General features: G+C 46.2%; 1 protein-coding gene across 9 annotated transcripts in view; it reads left to right on the top strand.

Annotated features, from left to right (window-relative positions):
- DOCK7 (dedicator of cytokinesis 7) overlaps positions 1–23,050 on the top strand; it is a 103,930-nt gene continuing 80,880 nt past the window's right edge. For all 9 annotated transcript variants that reach the window (XM_065655499.1, XM_065655498.1, XM_065655496.1 and 6 more), the window contains exons 1-2: positions 1–82; positions 9,467–9,572. In XM_065655499.1, the coding sequence (XP_065511571.1) occupies positions 45–82; positions 9,467–9,572 (144 nt within the window). In that variant the 5' untranslated portion in view covers positions 1–44. The remainder of the gene's footprint in view (positions 83–9,466; positions 9,573–23,050) is intronic.

Raw genomic sequence — 23,050 nt, 5'->3', positions numbered from 1 at the left:
CGCCAGCGCTGAGGAGCGGACGCGCGGAGCCCCGCAGCGCGGCCATGGCCGAGCGCCGCGCCTTCGCCCAGAAGATCAGCAGGTAGCGCGGCCGCGGAGCGCGGGGAGGGGGTGCGCCCGCTCCCGGACCCCGGCGCCGGGCGTGGGGAGGGGCGGGCTGCCGGGCCCGGCCGGTGCGGAGCGGGGACTCGCCGCCGCGCCCCTGGGGGGGCGAACGGGCCCGGCGCGGCCCTCCCGGCCTCCGGGCTGCTGACAGGGCGGGCGCGCCGGGCCGAGCCGAGCCGCACCGGGGCCCGGCCGCTGCGCCGGGCCCGCCGTGAGCAGCCCCCGGGCAGGGGCCGCCCAGGCCGGCGCCGAGGGGCTGCGGTTCCCCCCGGCTGCAACAAAGGGGTGGGGGGATGCGGCCGTGTGTGTGCGCCGCGTCCGCCCGCCGCCGTGCCGCTTCCCCGGGGAAGGGGAGGAGGATAAAAAAGGAGGAAAAGCGCTGTTTAATTCAGCTCCCTGGGAACAAAGGCTGGCCGGGCGTATTGTGCAGCCCCCTCCCGCCGCACAATGGGCGGCCCGGCGCTCCCGGCAGCGCGGCCAGTGTCTTCCTGCCGGTGCGGGGCTGCCGGCCCCCGCCCCTGTCCCCGGTCCCTGCCCTTGTCCCCGGCCCCTGTCCCCGGTCCCTGCCCTTCTCCCCGGCCCCGGCCGCTCCCCGCCGGGTTGGCCGTCCCTGCTCTGCCCCCGCGGGGCCGGAGCCTTGGCCGGGCGCTGCAGCCCGTACCCGGGAGCGGCAAACCTGCCCCCTCGCTGCCCGCAAAATGGGGGAAATAGTCCCTTTCCTTTTGTGTGCGATGAGTAGCTCGTTCATGTTAGCACAGCTCCTTGGACATGCAGAGCTGTTTGGTACTTGGAAGCGTTAAACATCCCTGTATTCTACAAAGTTTTGCGTTGGTTTGTTTGTTTTAAAGAGGAATATTTATAGGAGATTACTTGCTAATACCGAGTTTGTGCAGTTCTGTGTTCCAGGTTAGGCATGTGGTTCCAGGTGGGAACCACGGTTTTCCTGTTGGCAGGTCTGACCAGATAGCCTTTGGCGGCCCTGGTACCTCTCCTGGCTGTAATTTAGCAGCAGACGGGAAGTGGGAGCCATCCATTTCACTCCTGCTATTCAGGATGCTGTGGACAGTAGTGAAAGCAGTATTATTTTCATGCCATTGAATGAGGAAACTGTAGGTATAAATAGTTGCAGTTAGAGAAGCTGTGATGGAGAAGGGTCACAGATGAAAAGGAAGTCAAAGGAAAAGGCTGTAGGAGGTGGTATCAGTCCCACCCCAGTCAAAATCTGAAGATGGGGTGAAAACATTGCTGCTCTCTCACGGTTCTCAGCAAAGTTTGGTGTGCACCAGCCGGGGGTTAATGTGACAGACCAAGGTCTTGGGAATGGAAAGAGCTGGATTTGCTGCCAGACCGTTTTTCCTGGTTCTTGATTGCAGCCATAGAAATAGCGACATGCGAGGCAAGTACCAGAAGTAAGTGTTCTGCAGCCCTGGCAGGAAATTCAATAAAATGGCCCTGTGGTGACCATGGTGAGTGCTCATGATGTTTCTGCCTGTGTTGATGTTCCTGCATCGGGCAGGAGCTCAGTGCAGTAAGTTCCTCAGGCAGTAGCAGAGATTTACCACCTTTGTGTACCTTTAGATCTAATCCCCTCAATGTGATTTCAACCAAACAGCAGCGGTGTGTGTGTGTGCGGGCAGAGGTGGTCTTTTTAACATGTCACATTCACCGTTTGTACAGGCTGTGCCTGCAGAAGGACCCAGGTGGTCTGCAGTGAGGTCAACTCCTTTAATGCTTATTTATAAGACCGCTCTATTTCTCACTGGGGTTTCCCATACTGTTGTGTTGTCTTCTGAGAAATCTAAAGTTCCTGGTTCACGGGCTGCACATCCAGTGCGTGTGAAGGCAAAAACTTGTGGGCAGAAGAGATGATGTACCCAGAGGTGCCCAGACTGAGCTGTAGCCCTTCTGGTGCTGACACAGAATATGCTGCTGTGAATTACTGTTTCAGAAGATGAGAGGCTCCAACAAGCAGCACACGGAAGTCCCAAGAGCTGTGTTGGTGGCTGCTGGAAGCCCTCCCCAGTTCCATTGTTTAAAGAAGAATAGATCCATCGCATTTTCACACTCTGCCCTCCGGTTTGGCTTACTCATCGAGGTAGATATAGCATTTGTCTTGCTCAGAGGAAACAGACATGCTGCTCTTGGTTTGCCTGATAGCGTGTAATTCAAACGGGATGTAATTCAGATCCACAAAGGTAAATTACTTTAAGGCCTTCCTACTAAGCAGATGCAAGCATCTAAGGTGGTTATTACAGTAGCGGTAGAAAAAAAAATGTGCGATCGGCTGTTCTGTTTCTTAGAAAGACCACAGATGTGGTCTTCACAGCCCTGATTTACTGCCAGTGCTTTCTTCAGCCGGCGTGGTGCACCTCAAAGGTAGACATCAAACTCCAGTGCCAGCTGGTGTATGTTTATTGCTACTGGAATCTTCAAATATTGGGGATAACAGCTGTCGGGGAGTGCTGCAACAGTTTCAAATTTAAGACTGTTTGTTACAAGGTGTCTTTCTGACGAGGTCATGCTGCCTTTTTGTTGGAAGGACTTCAAACTACAGGAGATTTTTAGCCTGAACTTTGGCCATCACATGTACTTAATAATTCTTCTTGACTCCATTGGAAGAAGCTCCTGAGTTAAACTGACTGTGGTGGGTTAATAATACCTGATATCTCACCTGAAATTGATAATTTTTAAATGGAAATATATCAGTAATATGGTTTTTTATTAAACTGAATTGGAACACGTTCTTCTGCAGCATCATAATACTTGTGTAACTGCATGAATACTATTGTTTCTGTCTCAGAGTAAGAACAGATGTACTTCTATTTAGTACTCCAGTTCATGTGGTGTTTGGGGGACTAGAGGAGAGTTAGTGGAAGGCAGGATCCACCCCAGCAGAGATAAAGTCCACACATTAAGATGTCTCAGTAAAAAAAAACCCCAAACAGTCAATACATTCTTCTGGAGGAACCAGCTAAGTTGTGTGTTTGTCCTCAGCAGGGCTGGGTGTACAGGACCGACCCAGCCGAGTGCCATTTCTGTGCTGTTCCCACCAAGCACCCACCTCTCCGCCCGTGTGTGCTTCAGATTCTCAGTTGCATTATCCCAGTACATTTTCTGGGTATGGGGCCGCTTGGCAGAGAAATGTGATGTGGAAGCCCCACCACCAAAAAGGCCAGTTCTGAGTTCCTGAGTGTCTTGGTGATCAAAGTGTATTGTGTCCCAGCACTCCAGTCTTTCCAGGGGTAGGCAGAGGAAAAGATGTGCAGGTTTTGCCAGAGTTCAAATACAGAAAAAGAAAAAAAATCACCCTTAAAATATCACACAACATACACAGTTCAGGCAAACTCATGAGCCCCCATCTCAGTGCCTTGTCATTGCTTTTGGACCATCCTGAGACTGGGCCGTCTAGGGGATTCAGAACTGCTGCTTTGGTCAGACCATCACCATTTGGAAAGTCTCCTTCCTTACAAAGAGTTTTGCTCTTCCTTTACTGCTCCCACAGCGAGAGGATCCTTCTGACTTGAAATAACATACCTGCCCTACCCTCTGTTTTGCTATGCAGTTCAGCCTCACACAGAGCCCAGAGCATGGTTTTTACCACTGATCTGTATTCTCTTGCTGAGAATTTTCAGTTTTCCTGTCCCCAGCTCTTGCTGGAGTCTGGCAATTATTTTTTCACCCTTGTGGGTCCAGCCCCTTCTTCTGAGGTGCTTCCATGTGAACGGGAACCGCACGGTGCCATGAAGTGCTGCTGTCTGGGGGGCAGAGCCCTGGCTGAATAGGGGAGACCCTGCTCTCACACATTTGGTGATTTGGAAATATCCCATCATCCAGGGCTCTTAGGTTGTATACGGACAGATTTCTGGAGTAATCACAGCTTGTTGTCTTTATGCGTTTGAATTGAGGGGAAAACACTTCTGTTCTCTGCATTCAGAGCTCGCATCTTGTTTCGGCTGAAGCTCCCTTTACACTGTAAAGGGTGACCTGAGAAAACTAAATTTACATTTGTGTTCATTTAGAGCCCTTTCACATTGCCTGAACGGTGTGTCAGAGAGACTGACAGCCGCCTTTGCCCTGCCGGAGGGTAAACAGGGATGGTGTGAAACCTGCACCCACTGAAGCCGATAGCAAAGCTGTCACTGCCTTCCATAAGCACTGAATTGGGCCAGAAAGGTAGTGGTTGGAGCAGGATATTCATCGCAGTTTATTCTCTTCCCATATCCAGATGCCATTTGCCATCCACTATTATGGATAATTGAAAATATTTCTAACAATTTTAACAGATACTTCAGAGCATCTTCTCTGAAAGTCACATTGTCTACCCCGTCTGGCCGTTGTGGATGTCTCATGCTGGAGTCAGCAGCGCTCTGGGAAGCCTAAGAAAATTTCCGACCGATCAAAGCAAGAGAAGGCAGGGAGAACAGTTCAGCTCTGGGCCTACACTACAAAGCTGTTTCTTTGTACAAGGCTTCCTTGTTTTTTTGTTTTGTTTTGTTTTAATGCGAGATATCACTTTGATCTCTCCTGAAGAGTCCAATCCTGTGGTCATTTCCACAGTAACGTATCTTGGGAGCTTATTCCCTTTGCTGCAGCTTAGGGTGACACTTTCAGCCTCAGTCATCAAGTATTACCAGAAAGGCACCGCAGGTAGCATTGTATGATGCTTTCTGTTTCAATCAATGGTAAGGAAAAAAGGAACGTGTTGCTCATCTTCTGTGTTAATTTAAGAACCCACACTTACCCCGCAGCAGTCAGAATCAGGCTGGGTATTTCCTCAGCCTCAGGTTGTAAATCCAACCCATTTCACTCAAAGGGAAAGAAGGAAACGAGACGCTGGGTTTGAGAGGAAGGCTCCATCCAGGGCACGGCTGAGCTCCAGGGCTCTCCCTGCAGCAGGTTCCCTCATCCACAGCGACACACACCTGGTCGCTCACGCCGTGGTTTAAACCTGGATGGAGCCGTCTGTTCCGCAGGCAGGAGAGCCCAGCGGAGCACGGACGGACAGAAGGACAGGTCGTCTCACTGCAGCGGCAAGACCAATGCGACTGGCCAGTACCATTTGGCTTTGGGAAGTCAAACCCAAGAGCAGCGACTAAAGCAGGATAGACATCTCCAGCCATGCGCAGAGTTGTGCCCAAGTGAGCTGGCTGAACAAAGGAGATGCTTTCGCTTTAAAAACTGTGTAAATACAGTTTTCTCTGCTGCTGAGAGAGAACAAGCAGCTTTGCATGGACTGATGCAGATGCTCACTGTACCAGGCTGTCTTTCTCAAGAGGCAAAAGCTCGCTGGGTGTAGAGTCACTGCACGTGACACATGAGATGAAGAACAGGCAGGAGTAACAGCTTTGTAATTAGTGGGATGGGGAGGAACAAACAATTTGCATTGCTCTTTCAAAACGGGGAGGGCTATGGAGAAAAGAGAGACTTCCTCAAATCTCTGCAGCAGATGATCGGAATGACTGTGTCCTGAGCCACCTCCTCTGGGAGAGGGAGCATCTGACCCTTGCTTGGTGTAACTGGACAGGTCTTGGGGAGCCTTTTTTGGGGAAGACAAAAAGAACTGATATTTCCAGTATGCTTCTTAAGCTAAAAAAAAAAATAGGAAAGGGACAATTTTTGATTTTGACTGGGTAGAAATGAAACAGAAATTATTTTTGTGCATAGTAAAGGAACATGAAAGTGCAAACAAATGGTTTAATTTTGTTATTTGCAGCTCAGAGTACTTTGAGAATGACTGGTCTTGTTTTGCTTTAGAAGCCAGTTCCGAGAGGAATTTTTTTTTCCCTCTCCTTTGTCTTTTTTTTTTTTTTCGTGTGTGTGTGTGAACCGAACGCGCACACAATAATTAACCAGTGAAGAAGGTCGGAAAGGAAGTGACTAAGGAAGATGTACTTTAAACAGAGACATTCATGAAGCCGTGGGCTGTAATTAACTGGAATGTTCGTCTAAGGATCCCAGGTTTCATGTGTGAATTTAAGATAGTTATTAAAGAGGCAGTTTTTTATGTGTCCTTTTAATTATCAGAGCTTTATTGACTCTTCTGCCAATTTTTTTTTTTTTTTATTTGGAGACTATTTTGAAATTTATTTCTATTTTCTGTTTGGTTTTGGTGTAATACACTTTTTAACCTAAGTTGGTTTGGGAAGCATAGCTTCTAGTTAGAAATAGCGTTCAGGGTTCTAATGTAACGTGAACTTACTAGTCATGAACAGATGGCATTTGTCATGGACAAAGAGCTTTTGGAAAAGGAGGAGAAGGTGAGTGTATGATCAGTTTTGGGGAAACTGTGAAGCTCTGTGATGAAGCAGTGAGAAAGCAGTTCCAAAAGCAGTCAGCTGAGATGTTTTCTTGATAGGAAAATACTCATTTGGGTCTACCAAGCCTGGTCAAGCCTTATCTGGAGTGCTGGGGATGAAACACCGTGTTAGGAGGTGTGATTGCTGATGGAACAGATGCGGGGAAGAGCTGCGGGGTGATGGAGGGAGCAGAAAGCCTGTCCTAAGATCTGGCCTTGCTTTGCCTGCCAGAAGGAAGGCTGGGACGGGATAATTTTTGTGGGAAGGGGCGGGAGGAGGGCTATTGAACCTAACTGAGGGTGTTGGCACAAACCCAAATGGCTATAGATTACCCATAAATACAGTTGGTGGTCAGGTTATATTAGAAGCTGGTTTCGAAATGTTAGGAGCATGATGCTTTCCAGTGGGGGAAATGGTGTTGGACACGTTTGCGAATGCAGTGATACAGAAAGGGAGCCAACAAGAGCTGGGGGTCAGACCGCAGGCTTGGAGTAAGGAGTGGGAAGTCCTGCAGACTCTGCTCAGGAATTTTGGGATTTAGACAGCAGCCAGTTGCTTCATGTGGGGAGAGATTTGGTAATTGTGAAAGCTGGAGAAGTCAGACCACTTCAGACTTGATAGGAATGATGGTGTCTTGGTCAAACCGACTGGAGGTTGTTCAGTTCTGACTGTGATCATGCTTCAGGGGAATTTTTAACATCCAGTAAGGTTATTAATGGGGCAGCAACATGGAGCTGCCACCGATGGTCAGAAGCCGCACTGATCAGTGTCACCCTTGTGTTTTGACCGTGTTTCTTCCCTTGTTGCATCAAATGACCTTTTCAGCGGGGATGATGTCGGGCAGTGCGATGGCGTCCCTGCAAACTCAGCGTGGCCCTGAGCAATGCTACGGTTGCAGCCGAGCTTGTTTCGGCTTTGAGTTGGGGTAAAGCACAATCATAGCTGGAGTTAAGGGTGTATCCAAATACAGCACAGCTCCCAGCTGCTGCAGAGCCACCCGGCTGGGGCCAACACACAGAAGAAAGGACTGAGAACCCCTCTGGAGTCTGTCACAGAGCGTGTTTCGGGTTCATAGGGAGCTGCAGGAATGCGGCTGGGTATCGGCTGTGGTTTCACAGCTCAGGATGGGTTTCCTCCTCTGGCTATGCGTTCCGCCTGGAAACAGTGCACGTCTTTTAAAAATATGGAAGGATTTTTAGTTTTTCCTATGTTGTGCTGCATGGTGAAATGCGTATCATCAGGAATTACACAAGACACGCACGTACTGAGAGGTCAAGTTTAAAGCAGAGGTCATTGGCAAGCTTATAAGTCTCATCAGCCACAGATGTGTAGTGTTTTCCATGCCAAGAAGCCATTTTAATATGTTCCAAATTTTCCTATAAATGCTAGCAGCATGCGTGATTTGTTTTTGTTTGCATGTATGTGTGTGTGCATGGTGGGAGCAGGGAAGATGTTTTTTCCAAGGGCGATCAGACAGCCGAGTGTCGTCCGTCCCCAGCAGGAGCTGTTGGTCTGCTTTCAGAAGCCACCCGCCAGAAGTGAAAACATAATCTCCTGTGGATAAATGCAAACATGAAGCAAATGACTTCTTGCAGCCAGAATACATAAAACTTTTTTTTTTTTTTCCTTCTGCAGTTCACTTTTTCAAGAGACAAAAAAATGCTTCCTCTAGCTAGTCTTACTCCTGTCCTCTGGCCCGAGGAAACATCTGCTCTCCATGGTAGGCCTGGTTGTCCCACCTAGTTCCCTTTTAGAGTTCCTTTCTTTTCCATTGACATCAGTTGCCTCCACCTGTCCCCATTCCTGCACAGCAGCGTTCACTGCCAGAGCAGTCCTGAAGACAGGAGCCCACCCTGACATCAAGGTTTTGCTCAAGGGAGGTTTAACCATCTTTACTCGACAGGGTTTTAGCAGCACGTTCCCCTGAGTGAGATCAGGAGCCAGTCTGTCAGCCACGATGCTGCTCCCAAAAAGATCGCTGATATAGCAGAAAAAAAAAAATTACCCGTGTCCTTGCAGCCTCTTCGTCTGTCTTAAGCACCGGTTGGCATCTCTTTGGAGCTGGGACCTTGTTCTGGGAGACAGAGCAGAACTGCAGTGCTGCGGTGTGGTGAACGACAGGCGGGAGTGGGTTTGTCACTAGTAAATTGGTCATTGACTCCTGGAGAAGAGTGTCCTGTGTTGGTGAAGTCCTGAAGACTGGGGTAGTCAGCAGCTTTTTTTTTTTTCTTTTTTGTGGAAAGAATCTGAGCTTTTGGTTTGCTTCTGAAACAAAACCATTTCCACCACAGTCAAAGACTTGCCGAGATGAGCTGCAGCTTACTCTGGGTTTACAACATGGAGCACTGTGGGTGGTTGTGTTAGGGCTTGACCCATGGCTATTAAAACAGTCTCTGACTATCAACATTTCCCTCTCTGGTGTGCTTGTCCTTTGCTGAGATGTTCCCTTGGTGGCTTTACCTAACTGTTGTGTTCTCAGTCTTACAATGCGGTTTACTGGGGAGAACAGCAAACCCCAGAGGGGCACAGTGTGGATGTCACCCCCTGGGCATGGAAGGATTGATCTGTGATTTTCCTTCCTGGTGAGAAAAGTTGCCCAGTGGTGGGATTTCTCTCTGGCAGAGACCATTAGACGTTGTGCCCTGCCAGCAAGGGATGAAAATGAGAGAGCAGAGCACGGGAGGAGATGTGTGACCAGGCTTGGAACTGCTGAGGCGTGCGGCGAGCTTTCCTTGGTAGGAATGGGAAAGACCCTGCTGGGAACAAGTTTATTTGTGCTCAGCATCACGTGCATTTTATTGCCGCAGATGTGTGCAAAAGAGCAGTTCACAGAAGGAAAAAAACCTTAATTGCTCTTAGGAACATGTATACGCAGCCTTGCGAGAATTTTGTGATTCTCTAGGAATTTAATATGCAAGGTCTGTTCTCACTGGCTGGTGACACTCTTATTCCAACCAGCGCACTAAGTATTTGGTTCCATTCCAACAGCAGCATAAAGTGTATTTGATGTATCATCTTCATTGTGATTCCTTTACAGAGATAATGTTGTCCCTGTCTTGTTTCAGAACGGTGGCTGCTGAAGTCAGGAAGCAGATCTCAGGACAGTATGGAGGGTCTCCCCAGCTTCTCAAAAACCTCAATATTGGAGGCAGCGTCTCTCATCATACAACCGTAAGTAATACATGGAAGAGCGAAGAGGGTGTGCATAGTTATTTTGATTACCATTTGGAAAGAAGTTGTGGTGCTGATAGGTTGTTGACCTAAGCAGCCTGTAATTACACTGAGAAAATAATTCCATGCAAAACCCCCTAATTTTGGAGGTCTGAATCTTGCAAATCGGGCATTAAATTGCATGTGCATGTGTGGTTCTCTCCATGAAGTGCTTTGCAAGCTCGTGCCCTTCAGGTGGCTGTTCTCTTGTGTTTCTTGTCACTCTTGAGAGTGGGACCACAGTGGCTCATCTGCTCTTCAGAAGTATTTTGTTATTGTGAAACTTTAATGTGGTTATTCCTCAGGGATGTGTGTTTACTTACAAGTTTACAGTCCACTTTCAAGAGTGGTTGAAATGTAGGCCATGTTGTCAGAATCACCCTTTCTGAAGTCAGATTTTCTTGCATGGCCTACCAGTAACCTTCAAAATTTATTTAGCATGGTGGTAAAAATTTCAAGAGTTCAGCCAAACTTTTTGAGGTCGGAACTGTGTTTTTGGAAGCGTTCCTTTGATTTGGGTTGTTGCTTTGGGTCATAGCAGTTTCTTTTGCAGCAGTCAACTTAGGAAACAAATACAATAGCATCTCGTTCTCTTCAAAGAGGGTTGATTAGGTCAGGCAGTACTGGAAATGTGCCCTAAATTTGATAGTCTGTACAAGTGTTTGGAGTAGGGTCCTGTAGAGTTTCCTCAGTTCATGTCCTGCTCTGTGTCCAACACAATGCGTTAAAGCTTTCTCGTACAAAGCACAAATGTGTCCTTGGAGCTTATGTCGTCTCAAAAGGGATCTCCAAGACGAAGTTGATCCCTAGCTTAGAAGAATGGCTTGGCTGCAGGCTGAAAGTTCATCTTGAAGGAAATCCGGCTGTGCCACAGTCACTGGGGACTGGAATTCCTGTAGTTTCTACATCAGCTGTGTGAGCCCAAGAACACCAGAGGCTGGCTTTTGTCAGCTGTAATGTGAGCGAGCAGGAGGAGGGGTTAACGAGAGTGGTGCATCCAGGGCTAATGGTTTATCACAGCCATCTCTGGAGGGGTGTGGAATGATAATGCAAAGCCCTGACTTGGCAGTTCTCTGTGGTCTTTTGCATAATCCGGTATTAGGTAATAGGGAGGGACCCCCGCTATTAGGGGCGTGGGCTGGATGGAGCACTCGGGGTCACTGAATCCACTTGCCTGCAGCAATGGATGGCTGAGGAACAGACCCTGCTTTTGAAGGACCCATCCCACAAGCTTCTGTGCCTCACTTGTCTCACATGTGGTTTCATCTTGGAACAAGTTCCCTGAATTAGTTTTCTGCTCCTCATTGCTTCCATACAGCAAGATACCTTCCGTGAACCTCTCCAGGCTGTCCCTCAGCCAGCCATGTTTTTGATAATTATTTTTCCTTGTATCGCCCCATTTTGCTCTGAATCATGTCTTCCACTTTTTCTATTTCTAAGCTTTTTCCATTCTGCCATCATTGAAATCTATGTGCTCAAAGCTTTAGTCCTGTCGATCTGCACATGTAATTCTCAATGCATGGTGAGATTTGTTGGTCACAGTATTGTCAGCCCTGCCCTCAGTTCTTATGTCACTCGTTGTCCTGTTGCTGTTGTGTTTCCTAGTAAATATATGCAAGAATCTATAAAAATCCTGGAAAAGGTCATGCTGACTGGGAGCAGGCTCTGAGCCTTTCCTATCAAACTGCATTGCGTGCTAGTTGATGTGATTAGCTCCTAGTTTGTCAGATTAAATTCTGTGCTGAGCAAAGATGCTCTTCAGAAGCGTGATTAACATGGAGCGATAGTTTGTAGGAGATAGTCTGTAGGAAAAGTGTATTTAGTTAAGTCATGAGTCTGTGTCCTGAGGCTGAATGAGATGACAGAGGTTCGCTTGTACTGAATTTGGGCTTAATTTCTCTCCCTTAGGCATCCATCAGAATTTGTGGTGCCTGCCTGTCCTGGCTTGATAACAAACATTATACAGAGAGAAAGCATTACTGCTCTGAGGCTGAAATAGCTATTTGCTCTGGAAAGGTTCAGAAGTTTGCATGTCCTAATACATATACAGCAAAGAAATAGAAGGCCCTGAATCTGCATGGCAGTTTTGTGTAGCCATACTGGTTTGAAAGCCTAGATTAGGATGCCTGGTGTGGGTTTAAATAGGCAACTTATGCTAAAACATATGGATATTTTATGTATGGATATGGATTGAGTTTCAGGTGAGTATCTCCACCATGGCAGCACGTTGCACTGTTGAGCATGCAGCATGGAACTGGAGGACTCTGCACAGTCATGCAGATGTGATCTCTCCTACCCAGTGCATCTTACTCATGGTGTGGAGCATTTCCATAGCTAGTTGTGATCCAGACAAGGTCACACCACTGATTCTGTCAGCAGTTGCCAACAGTAGCTGCTTGTGGTAATTCGCCTCGGAGTCTTATAACACGCAATCCAATGTAGACATTTTAATGGAGAAATGTATATTTTTCTGAATGAAGCGCCCTCAGCACTGTGCTTGGTTGGGCCTTTTGTTTCTTGTTGACTGAAGCCAGTGCAGGGACTTTTCACGCTCAACAGACTTACATGTGGTTGAACCGAGGATAAATGCAAAAACCTGTCAGCTGAATTTTAGCAAGTCTCTTCCCTTTTGCTTCCCGAGCAGCAGACTGCCAGAACTGTTTCTAATTTAGTAACTGGTGGAGCTGGGGAGAAGACGCTGCTTTTAAATGACTGTACAGGAGCCTGCGGTTTATTATTGTCAGCCTCCACCCTTCTGCCACTTTAGGAGCAGCTGATTTTAATTGCACATCCCTCAAACCACACGTACAGGTCCAAAGTCTTTGGAGGCTTTTTCTGTAGGACCTAAGGTGCTGATTTGGGACTCCTCGCGGGATGCAGTCCTTGCAGCACTGAGCTTTAATTTTTGAAATCCAGACCAGAAGGCACTGACGGTTTATTGCTGAGAAATAGGAGCTGTAAGGTCTTAGATGAAGGGGATTTTATTTTTTTAAGTTGCTTTTGCAGGTGCCTCTAAATCCACTGATAAATCGAGTGTACGTTGCACCTTGCTGTTTGCGTTCTGGGTTGCAAACCAGGTGCTGTGCTCGTCTTCGGTGCATCGAGAGGTTCAATATTCCCTGGTGGGAGCTGGAGCTTCTCACCACTGATGAATGGTGTGAGCAGAGCTCGCGCTTCCCTTTGCAGAATTCCCCAGCATCTTGCGGGATGGGGTATTGGCTTTGTTTATTTATGAACTGGACTGTTTACTATGGGCTATTATAATCCCTCATGACTAACCACTTTCTTTCCAAGTTTATTTCTTCTGCTGAGCAGCTCCCTGTGTTATGGTGCCTGTTAACCACTCTCCCCGTGTTGCATCCTGGTTGCTGCAGCGTGGCAGAGCCCGATTCCTCTCCCCACATTTCTGCAGTAGTTTTACCTGCATGAAGCTGGATTGTGGATTGTCAGAGATTAATACGAGTTATTGCTGAAGCCACCCAAAGCTTTCCCTGAATCTTGGTGTGCATTTCTGGGTTTGTTGTTTAATGGCTGCTCATTATGCTGCTTTGGTGTAGGAAATGCAGAGTTTTGGTTTCTATCTGCAAGTGGACTTGTAGTCTGTTTTTTTCCCTGTGTGTGCTGGCCTTTTATGAGGGCAGATGATGTTACCAAAGGACAGAAAATAATCACCGGGTATCTGGACCTCTCTTCAATTGCAGCTCAGCTGTTTCTGTGTCTTACTCTACATTCAGCAACTTTTGTTGCTTAATGATATTTCTGTTTTTCAAGTCAGATGAAGACTTACAAAATCTTGGATTTATGAACACTTCACTTTTGAGTGCCAAAGATCTTTGTTTTGGTTGTCCAAACCTTTTTTTTCCTAATTTTTTTTTTTTTAATTAATCTTTAGAGGCATATTTTAATTAGAAGAACAGCATTTCACAGAACTTGCAAATAAGCAGAATGAATCTATACTCAGTTGTTTTGCAGAAAAATGGCAGCTGTTTCCAAAGAATTAGGGGTAATATTTCCTCTCCGTTGGTGTATGTTATGGTATAGTTGAATGTTAGTATGAGGAAGAACACTGTTGTAAGAGATGCTAATTAGTCTGGGAATAAAGGGGTCTGGATTCTTGGACATGATGTGATCTGACCGTGTCTGTTCTCAGTGTGCCATTTTCTCCATGTAAAATAAAGCTGCTGACATTTTCATATCTTTGTGAAGCACTGCCAGGTTTAGGGGCATTATCCGGGCTAATTGAAGCTTTGTCTTGAATTTATTGGATGGTCATGTATTCAAAGATAGTATCTAATTATTCAGTAAGAAAATATAGGTTCCTTTGTATATTTTCATTGTTTATTTTAGCATCGTTTAAAAGGAGAAGAAAAGATAATTTGTGCAAATGAATGGAAAACACTGCAAGGGAAAACATGACAGTATCCTATGTGTCATGGAAAAGGGCCTTTTGAAGTGTTTGGAGCCAAGGTAGTCTTATCACCAAAATCACTAAAATGAAAAGGAAAATGAACCAAGTCTCAATGGTGTCTCAGAGCTGCTTGAGGCTTGACAGTGAGTCCCATGACGTGTATTTCCTGGAGGTTTTGCCCTGCCTGGCTGAGCGGTCTGTCCTCAGCGCACAGGGAGGATGGGAGAGGCGTCCACATCCTCTTCCCTCCTCCTTCCACCGGGATTGCTCACACTTAACGCGGCTCTGCTGCCGGCACTGGCTTTAGAAAATTAAAACCGCTACGGACTGTTTCTAAAATCTCCCGTTGCAGAGCTCAGGAGCATTTTATACGTTAAGTCGCTGAGCGTGGTGTCCATGGAAAGGTTACTGAGTCTCATTGATCTGCACTAACTTAAACAGTTTATATGTTAGTAGAGATAACTAATCTTAACTAAATGTTATTATACCAAGTACATTCGGTTACTTAAACGAAGCATTCATGGCAGGCCTGTTAAATACTCAAAATCCAAAAATGCCACTAAATCCTACTCATGCTCTGGTAGAATCACAGAATGTCCTGAGCTGGAGGGGACCCACAAGGATCATCGAGTCCAACTCCTGTCCCTGCACAGGACAATCCCACAGTTCACACCGTGTGTCTGAGGACGTTGTCCAGTCTCTTCTTGAACACTGTCAGGTTGGGGCCGTGACACCTCCCTGGGGAGCCTGTTCCAGTGTCCAGCACCCTCTGCGTGAAGAACCTTTTCCTCATGTCCAACCTAAACCTCCCCTGGCACATCTTCCTGCCATTCCCTCGGGTTCTGTCACTGGTCACCAGAGAGAAGAGCTCAGCCCTGCTCCTCCTCCTCCCCTTGTGAGGAAGCTTCAGCCCCATGAGCTCTGCTCTCAGTCTCCTCCAGGCTGAACTAACACAGTGACTTCAGCTGCTCCTCATACGGCTTCCCCTCCAAACCCTTCACCAACTTCATAGTTGGTTGGTACTAGCTGTGAGAGGGCACAGAGGAGTAAACCGATGTCAGAGTCCACAGAAGTGTGTAAGGTGCAGAGCACATGATTAGTATTTTTAGCACTAAGCTAATTTGAATGAGCCCCATGTCTGTTATCTGGGCTAGCAGAGCTGGGTGGGTGCACCCAGGTTTTGCACGGCCGGGCTGATGCTGTCACTGTGCGGGGCACTCAGGTGGCTCTGCAGGGCCAGGCCAGCAGGCAAGGCGGCTGTGAGGATGGAGGTCCACGGTGGTCCCCAGAGCTCCGGTCCAGGGGCTGAGCCATGCTCTGTGACGGCTTAGCAGGGCGCTGGGGCTCATGGCTGCTCAGAGCTGGGACACGGGGACTGTCTGTGCCCAAAGCTGCTTGGGCTTCCGTGGGTTGTTGGGCGAAGCTTTGCTCCCCATGGATGTGGCAGACACAGTGATTTCTTCACCTGGGCACATAGATAAACTGCTTCAGCTGTCCTGAGCTAATACCATAGACACCACCTCTGGCATCGTCGTGTGTCTCCTGGTTAAACCATACCCAGGTAAACTGCCCGCTGATAATTGAGACGTGGGCGCGCCAGGTATTTCCCACTCAGAAGAGTGTGCGCGTTTGTGGTTACCCAGATTCAGAGCCTGGGTGAACCCCAAGGGTCCGCAGGGATGCATCTGCGCCGATCTGATGTAATGTTTCTGCCCAATGTGGGAAGCCTGTGATTTTTCTAGAGTCTCTGGTCAAACTGTTTTAGCTTTTTCGTTTCTTTAATAATGGAGCTTTGATGTGTTCTTTGTCTCCGTCTCTGCGCGCTCAGTTTTGGTGCAGTTTATCAGAGGATAGCTCGCTCTGATCAGTCTCAGCACTTGCATTTGCTATGTCAAAGTCTTTGTGTTCTTGAAATACTCTCTTGGTGAAATTACATGATTTTTAATCATCAAAGAAGATACTGTCATTCTTCTTACCCATCCTTGAAGGCATAACTTGTGTCTTTCTGGGTTTGGTAAGAAATTGCTTTAGTATTCCCAGATAACTAATTAATCTCGGATTAATATTAATATTTCTATACCCAAATGGCTTCCTACATTAGCAGCCAGTTATAATAACAAATAACCTGGCAATATTTGTACATAAAACATCTTGCTTGTTTTGTGACTGGTTGTTATTTGTTATATGTAGATTCTCTCTTTAGGTGGGTATATTTACAAATATTTCCTTTCACTAGAGGCTTTTTCCATTTCAAGCATTGTGATATGACATGAATTTAACACCCATTACAGATCATTGGGCTTGTCTGTAAAAAGAATCCAGAGCTTAATACTAAATATTCTCGGATCTTAAAAATGGATTCTTCAGACTATTTCTAAAACATTTTTTGTTTTATTAGAGAATGCTTACAGAAATTTTTGAGGCATATTCATAATTTGAAATGAAAGGCTTTTATCAGCTATTCTCTCCAGCAATTACATCTTTAGCAATTACATCTTTCGAAACAGCATGCAAAAGAAATAATAAGAGCCAGAGCAAAGCAGGAGATGGGGAACTGCATTCCAGAGGCAGAACGCATGGACCTGGAGATAATGGCTGGGGAGGTGTCCTGGCTGAGGGCTGGGAGCTGCCTGTGGTTGATGGAAAGCAGAGATTGTCCAGGAATCTCCTTGGTTCATTCGAATATTTCCGTGTATTATAAATGCAGCCATTCTGTGTGCTCACCAGTTGTTAGGCATGGAAAATTAAGGGTATGGGTTTTATGACATGCAGTAGTGGTACTAGACAAATACGTGACTCTTAGAATTTGGATCTGGTCATGACTGGTTTTGGAGTAAGTGTTTAAGTGAAAGAAAATGTAATTTATGCAAGTAAAACATATTTGTTAATACTTGAGCATTGCCAGGGGTTAATACTGCACTGCTCATGTTTCAAAACCTTTTAGAGTAACTACAGCCTGTAGTTCACACTTAAAAATAAATCTGATGCCTCCGTTTAGCAAATAGATCTTTTTAAACTGTCATCTTCTGTAACTAGCTTGCTTTTTTTTTTTAGTGTGTTACATTTCCTGTATTCTCAGGTTCGCGCTGAGTCATGTCAGATTGGACTCCTGTTGCGGTTCCCTGAGATACCAGTATCTCTTTAAGGGTGATTTAAAGGACTTTGCCACAACAAGAACAGGCCATCTGCATTCCTGAGTGCTCAGCAAGGGAAGTGACTGTTTGCCCTGGAGACCTAGCGATAGCAGGAGAAGGCTGGGGCTCAGCTTTGAAATGTTAATTTGCTGCTTCTGTCCTTCCAGGATTTTGCCCAGGGAGGCAGTGGGTGGGAAGTTGGTGTTAATTTAGAATTTGAAGCTCGGGCGCAATCTGTTACGGTTTTAGCGCATTATAAATTGTTTAATATTTAAGGAGGTATTGAAATTAAGACGGAACTTTGTCCTACTTTCAAAATTGGCAAGAAATATCACCCTGAATTTGAAGAAGTGCCTAGCTGCCAAGTAAAAATAGTAGTCAGGATCCTCCTTGATATGAGGAGCTGTGCAAGGTTAATTTTTCAAGGTCCCTTACGATATCTTCACAGGGAATTCTACCCAGGAGGTATAACCTTCCAGTCTGTGCCATTGTCATTTTGACAGGGCCCCAAATTGTACAGCGGTCGTCACAGAGACCGGGTGTCTGCCCTTGGGAATTACGCAGCTCATTTTAGATAAAAGGAAAATTTGTCTTGGATTAGGCCACGAGCAACTTGGGTTCGAATCCATGTTCTGCCAGATGCATCCTGCCAAGCCATCACATCATAACCATTTAAAATTGTCCCCCTGTGAGAATAAGCATCTTGGGAGGGCAGAGATGAGGGAGGGAGAAGGGAACGAGGGCAGTGGTGCTCTTCATGGCTGTGCTGACATACAGGAGCTGGAAGAGTGCAAAATCATAGCTGAGGTCTGAGAGTGTTGCTTAGGACATGTCCCATGAGACTACTTGTGATGCTCAGTACAACACGTGTCAATTAGACAACAAACTTCTGGAATAGGATCTAGAAAGACCCCTCTGCCCTGCTGTTTGTAGGGAAGGGATAGGTTAAAGTCCTTCAGGCAAACATCTGAGTGCCTGTGGATGTCAGGGCACACAGCAATGACCTGCGCAGGACTTCTTCTGTGCTCCCACCAGTGTCTGTGAGATGGAGATAATAATTGTCCCTTTTTCTGCCCTGGTTGCTGCTCTGGTCCCTTCCTGAGCTCTGCACAGTGCCCAGGAGCGCGGACCTTTCGTTTTCAGGTCCTTGTGTATGTGTAATTGGGTCAGTAAGGCAGCAAACTGGAGGGGGAGGCTGTTCAGGCAATGATGGCTAATTAAATGGCACGTTAATTAAATATTTGTCTTTTGGTCATTCCGTGAGCATGATGGAAATGTCCTGATTGTCGAAGGGTCTGCTCTGCGCATGAGGGAGCTGCTCGTGCTGGTCTGTTCTCAGAAATGCCACAACAGAGCAGGTCTAATACAAACCTGACCTTTGCATTTTATTTCTTGCTTACTTAGTGAGGTGGAATAAGCCGTGAGCTTTGCAGTGTGGTGCCCCGGGTGTAGCTTTTGCTCCATGTTAGCCCTTTGCTCCTGTAGTCCTTGGGAGAGATGCTTGGCTAAAGCAAATGGGGTTTGCGTTACCTTCCATGGAGTTACGCCATGTCCTCCAGCAGGGGCTCTTGCCCCCCTCGCCAGATTTGCAAAGGTTTGTCTTTTGTAACTGATGATGATGATACAGGTTGCTGCTCAAAAGAAGGAAATAAATGGGAGAGAGACACGTTTGGGCTAGTGGTGCACTAAAACTACAGCAAAATACAATGTTTGCTGTCTAGAGAAGGGCAAAGTCAATAGGAAACGGAATTTTATTTTCAAGCTTTTAGGGGGATATAACAGTGAAGAATAACACAGCCTTAAAGAAGAAAGCTTGACTGTCCCTGTTGCAGGAGAGCTGTAAACCTGTGAAATAGGGTTTCATAACGCAACTTCTGAGAGCCGTAACTGCAACAGCGCTGCTGCACCTACGGGACGTGTGCGTTAAATAGTTTGTATAAGCCAAATCAGTCAGGCCAGTGTCTTTAATTAAACTGATAGAGCGTGTGTCTACGGTCAGGTTAAGGACATATGCAGAACTGTTATTTGCAAGTGTTGTGTTTACTTTGGGGTAATTGGGCTGTGTAAGTCTGAAAAAGAGAATCCTGTTTGATTTCTTCTGTAGTTCCAGTTTATCAGGATGTTGTGTTTGGTGTTTACGTGGGCAGGGAGCAGATTACGCCCCTACTATTCACACCCAGCAGCCCCTTCCTTCCCATGTAGTCCTATTTGTTTTAATGATTAGCACCAGAATAGCGCGTGCCCTGAGTGAGCTGGCAGTGTCTGGCCCTGAGGACAAAGACTGAGTGAAAACTGTGTTCAGGAAGTATCTGAAAGATTATCCGAAATTCGTTCTATAATTATAGTTCATACAAAATCAAGGAGTATTTTTTAAAAGAGTGGCAATCGTGATTCTGAGAGCAGGCTTCCCTTTGCATATTTTTAGCGTGTATTTGCCGTTAATTTAGATTATTCCGTGGTCACGGCTGGGAAGATGGTCAGAGCTCCTGTACAGCTGCAGTTTCCAGAGGGCATTAGTAAACTCTTATAAGAAATGGACACGCTGTCAATGATTTCTCACCATAGCACTCCAGCATTCCCGTTAGGTTTATTATTACCCACTTGGTGGGTGGACTGCACACTTGCAGATACTTCGCTGAAATTGTCCCCCTGCCTTTGGAAGTCTGATAAAGAAAAAAGAAAAAGTGGAGGAGGCACCTACTGTTGCTTCCTGGGAGCTGTCAGGGGGAATCAAAAAGGCCTTTCCTGGAAGCGGGATGAGGATTGTGTGTCGCTAGCAAGATGCAGCTCTGCCTGCAGCCTCCCAGCAAGCCGGGCCGTGGGAGAGGACGGCTTTACAGCTCCTCAGCTGTTCCCTCGCTCCTGCTGCAGCAGATTTCAAAACCTTTTCATGTGCAGCTGAAAGTGGGACTTGCTGTTCGCATGATAATCCGGAGATCCGCTGTACATCAGAGTGGCGCACAAGGAAAAGGGTGGAATTTCTGTAAACTAAGAAAGTGCCACAATCCTGTTAGGCTGTGGGACTTGGTTGTTGGGTGCCTCCTTATTTTTGCTGGTGCCACGAGGAGTTAAGCCGGGCCTGGAGACTCAGAGGCGAGCGCTGAGGTCAGCGCTGAGGCTGGATGATGTGGGTGGATAACCTGGTCCTTATCTGAACTCCTTTGGTGTGTGTATTTGGTCTGTTGGATTCGTATGACGATTCCGGGTGACTTTGGCCGGGTTGCAGATAACACGGGAATAGCCCCTTGCACACTGTGTCGGTTCTTGGTCTCATCCACAACTTCAGAGGGATGCAGGACGGAGGAGAAGTTAAAGCATCAGCAGTGAGAGCCATGAGAGGAGCTGTTGTGGTTCACTTCAGACACTGGGACACCACTTGGGTTCATTTTCCTCTTGGTGTGTTTGTTCATCCTTATTTCCTCCTCCTCTTCCATCACTTCTTCCCCCACAAATATCTAAAGCTTAAAATAATGTGCTTGCCTTTTAGCTGCCAATAGGCTGACACGAAGTAGTTCCTCTTCATAACCATGAATTTATGTTGGGCCTGTTTACTCAGGTGCTAGACAGTATTTCTGGCTGCACAGATGGCGAGTGTAATACAGGCTTCTGGGTTTGACTTTTATGTTTGTTTACATCTTCATGGTACAATAGTTATCCAGAGAAACAAACTGGAAAATTGTGAAGTGCAGCCTTGATCCTGAGATGTACAAAGGCCTTGGAAAGCTCCGGAACGCGGGCCCAGGACTTGCTGTTGGGCAGCCCCAGCACTGCTCGCCTTGCGGGATTAGGGTTTTACTAGCGATTCCGGTTTTAATATCGTGGCCGGCTCATTTATCTTTTGTCCAATGCATTACAGTGCCGTTTTGGACAAGTGAAATTTGAGATGTAAAAATGCCAGGAATGGGGAAACATGTTTGGGGCAGTGACAGTCTCTGCCCCTGCTCGGCCCTGCGTGTCCCCCTTAAATCTGCATTAATACAGAGTTTTTTCCTCGTCTGCTGTAATTTTCTGATGTTTATCAGGCTGAAGGGATTAGAAAGATCGGAAGGAATGAGGAAAAGGTTCCTCTTCGTTAGCCCGGGGAGATGCACAGGTAAACGAGTTCATGTAGGCTGAAGCACAACACTTGCATGGTCACCTCAGTTTTGCTGAGCAAATGCACTGGAAGGGGCCTCAGCTTTGGAGCTGCCAGTGTGGGAGGGAGGTCAGCAACAGCAGTCAAAGTCAGGCTTAAAATGTTAGGGCTTAAAAATAGGGTCAGTTAAGCAGCTTTAAGTCACCCTCTGAGGCCACCTTAACCCTCTGGCCTTCCAGTGACGGTGCTGTCAGTGTCTGGCTCTGGATGGGGCTCTGGACTGGGCCTGGCAGGACCAGAGGAGGCTCTTTACCCAGCACCTCTTCCACCCAATGTCCCTCTGGCTTTTTCCTACTGAATTTATTATCTTCATCTTAATTTGCAAGGAGTCTCCATTGCTGAGTTCTTACTTTTCTTTGGATTTGAGATTTATTGGTGGAAAGGTTAAAATGCACGCAAAGTAGCAGTAGTATTATGCAGCAGCTCTTCTGAAAAAAAAAAAAACCATGCACTTTTAGCAATTCCTCAATAATAAACCATCACACTTCACTTATCTAGTGCCAAATGGAGCTGGTCTATATGTATGTCAGAAACCGATAGTGTGAGGTGATGACACGTTAACTGTGATGTGGGAAAGAGCAATGACAAGTTCTGCTCATTGTCAGTTTTGCAGTGATGAAAACAGTTAAAAGTATCTGGTTTGTATGTTCAAAAGTTCTCTAAATCACATACTTTAAGTTCGTTTCAAGAGTTCAGTATTAGAAGGGGAAAAAAGGTTGTGAGATCAGAGTTAAATAGATGGTAATGATGGTGCATTTCTTTACACAGGAATTAATTTGTATCCTTTACCTAAATTGTCGAACTAAATACTGAGTTTCTAGACATCCTATTTTTTGGGTGGACCAGATTCTTATCTTGCATAAAGTCATCTGGTCCAACTCACCCGACTTCCTTGCAGTCACGCCATTTTTCTGCTGAAGGATTTGCCTTCTGTATTTTAAGAAAATTGCTGTGTTCATTGAAGTTGGCTGCGGTAGAAGAGATTATTTCATTACCCTCTGTTCTAGCCAACTCTTTTTCCTTGAATAAAAAGTTGATTCATTTCAGAACTGTTTGGCAATAGAAGTTTAAAAACTGGAACTTATGATTGGTATAGCGATTTTTTTTTAGAAGGACATTTAAAACTTTAAGTGGTAAATGTTCTTTTTAGAGTCGTCTCCAACAGAAGACAAGCTCCAGAATTGTTCCCTATCCCACAGAAATCAGCTGGACGACAGGAAAGAGGAAGGAGTAGGAAAACTTGCTGAATTTTGATGTGTTTTTGTGACTCATGTTGAACCACTCAGACTCACTGGGATGTGCCAGGGAATTCTAGGAAACCTGTCAGTCGCTGTAGAGACAGGTTCCTCAAACCTTGTTTTTACTGTTTCATTTTCTTAATGTCTATGTTTATGTACAGCCTCATAGCATAATGATCTCCCATCAGAATATATATAAGTATTTATATAATATACATATGTAAAAATACATAGTTATGCAATGTGAGTATGTATCCAGTTTATGCAATTTTTTTCATGCACCTAAAAAAAGCTCAGTATGGTGAGATCAGTACTGCCAGTGAAATCTACTCTTTTCTTGCATGTGTGTTTGTTCAGTCGTTCCTTGTGCCCAGTAAAGATGCTTTTTAAGCATCCATTTTATTTAGAGCTGAGTCATTGTGGCACTAAAGGTCCTAATACCTGGGATGAGAGGTGGTTAAACTTGTACTGGTGCTAGGTGAACATTGTATTTTGTGTGGTTTAATTCAAAGTAATGTTAGTCT

Source organism: Caloenas nicobarica, chromosome Z (assembly GCF_036013445.1).
Source record: "Caloenas nicobarica isolate bCalNic1 chromosome Z, bCalNic1.hap1, whole genome shotgun sequence".
Taxonomy (NCBI): Eukaryota; Metazoa; Chordata; class Aves; order Columbiformes; family Columbidae; genus Caloenas; species Caloenas nicobarica.
The sequence above is the reverse complement of the archived record's forward strand: the minus strand, read 5'-3'. Positions and strand labels throughout refer to the sequence as shown.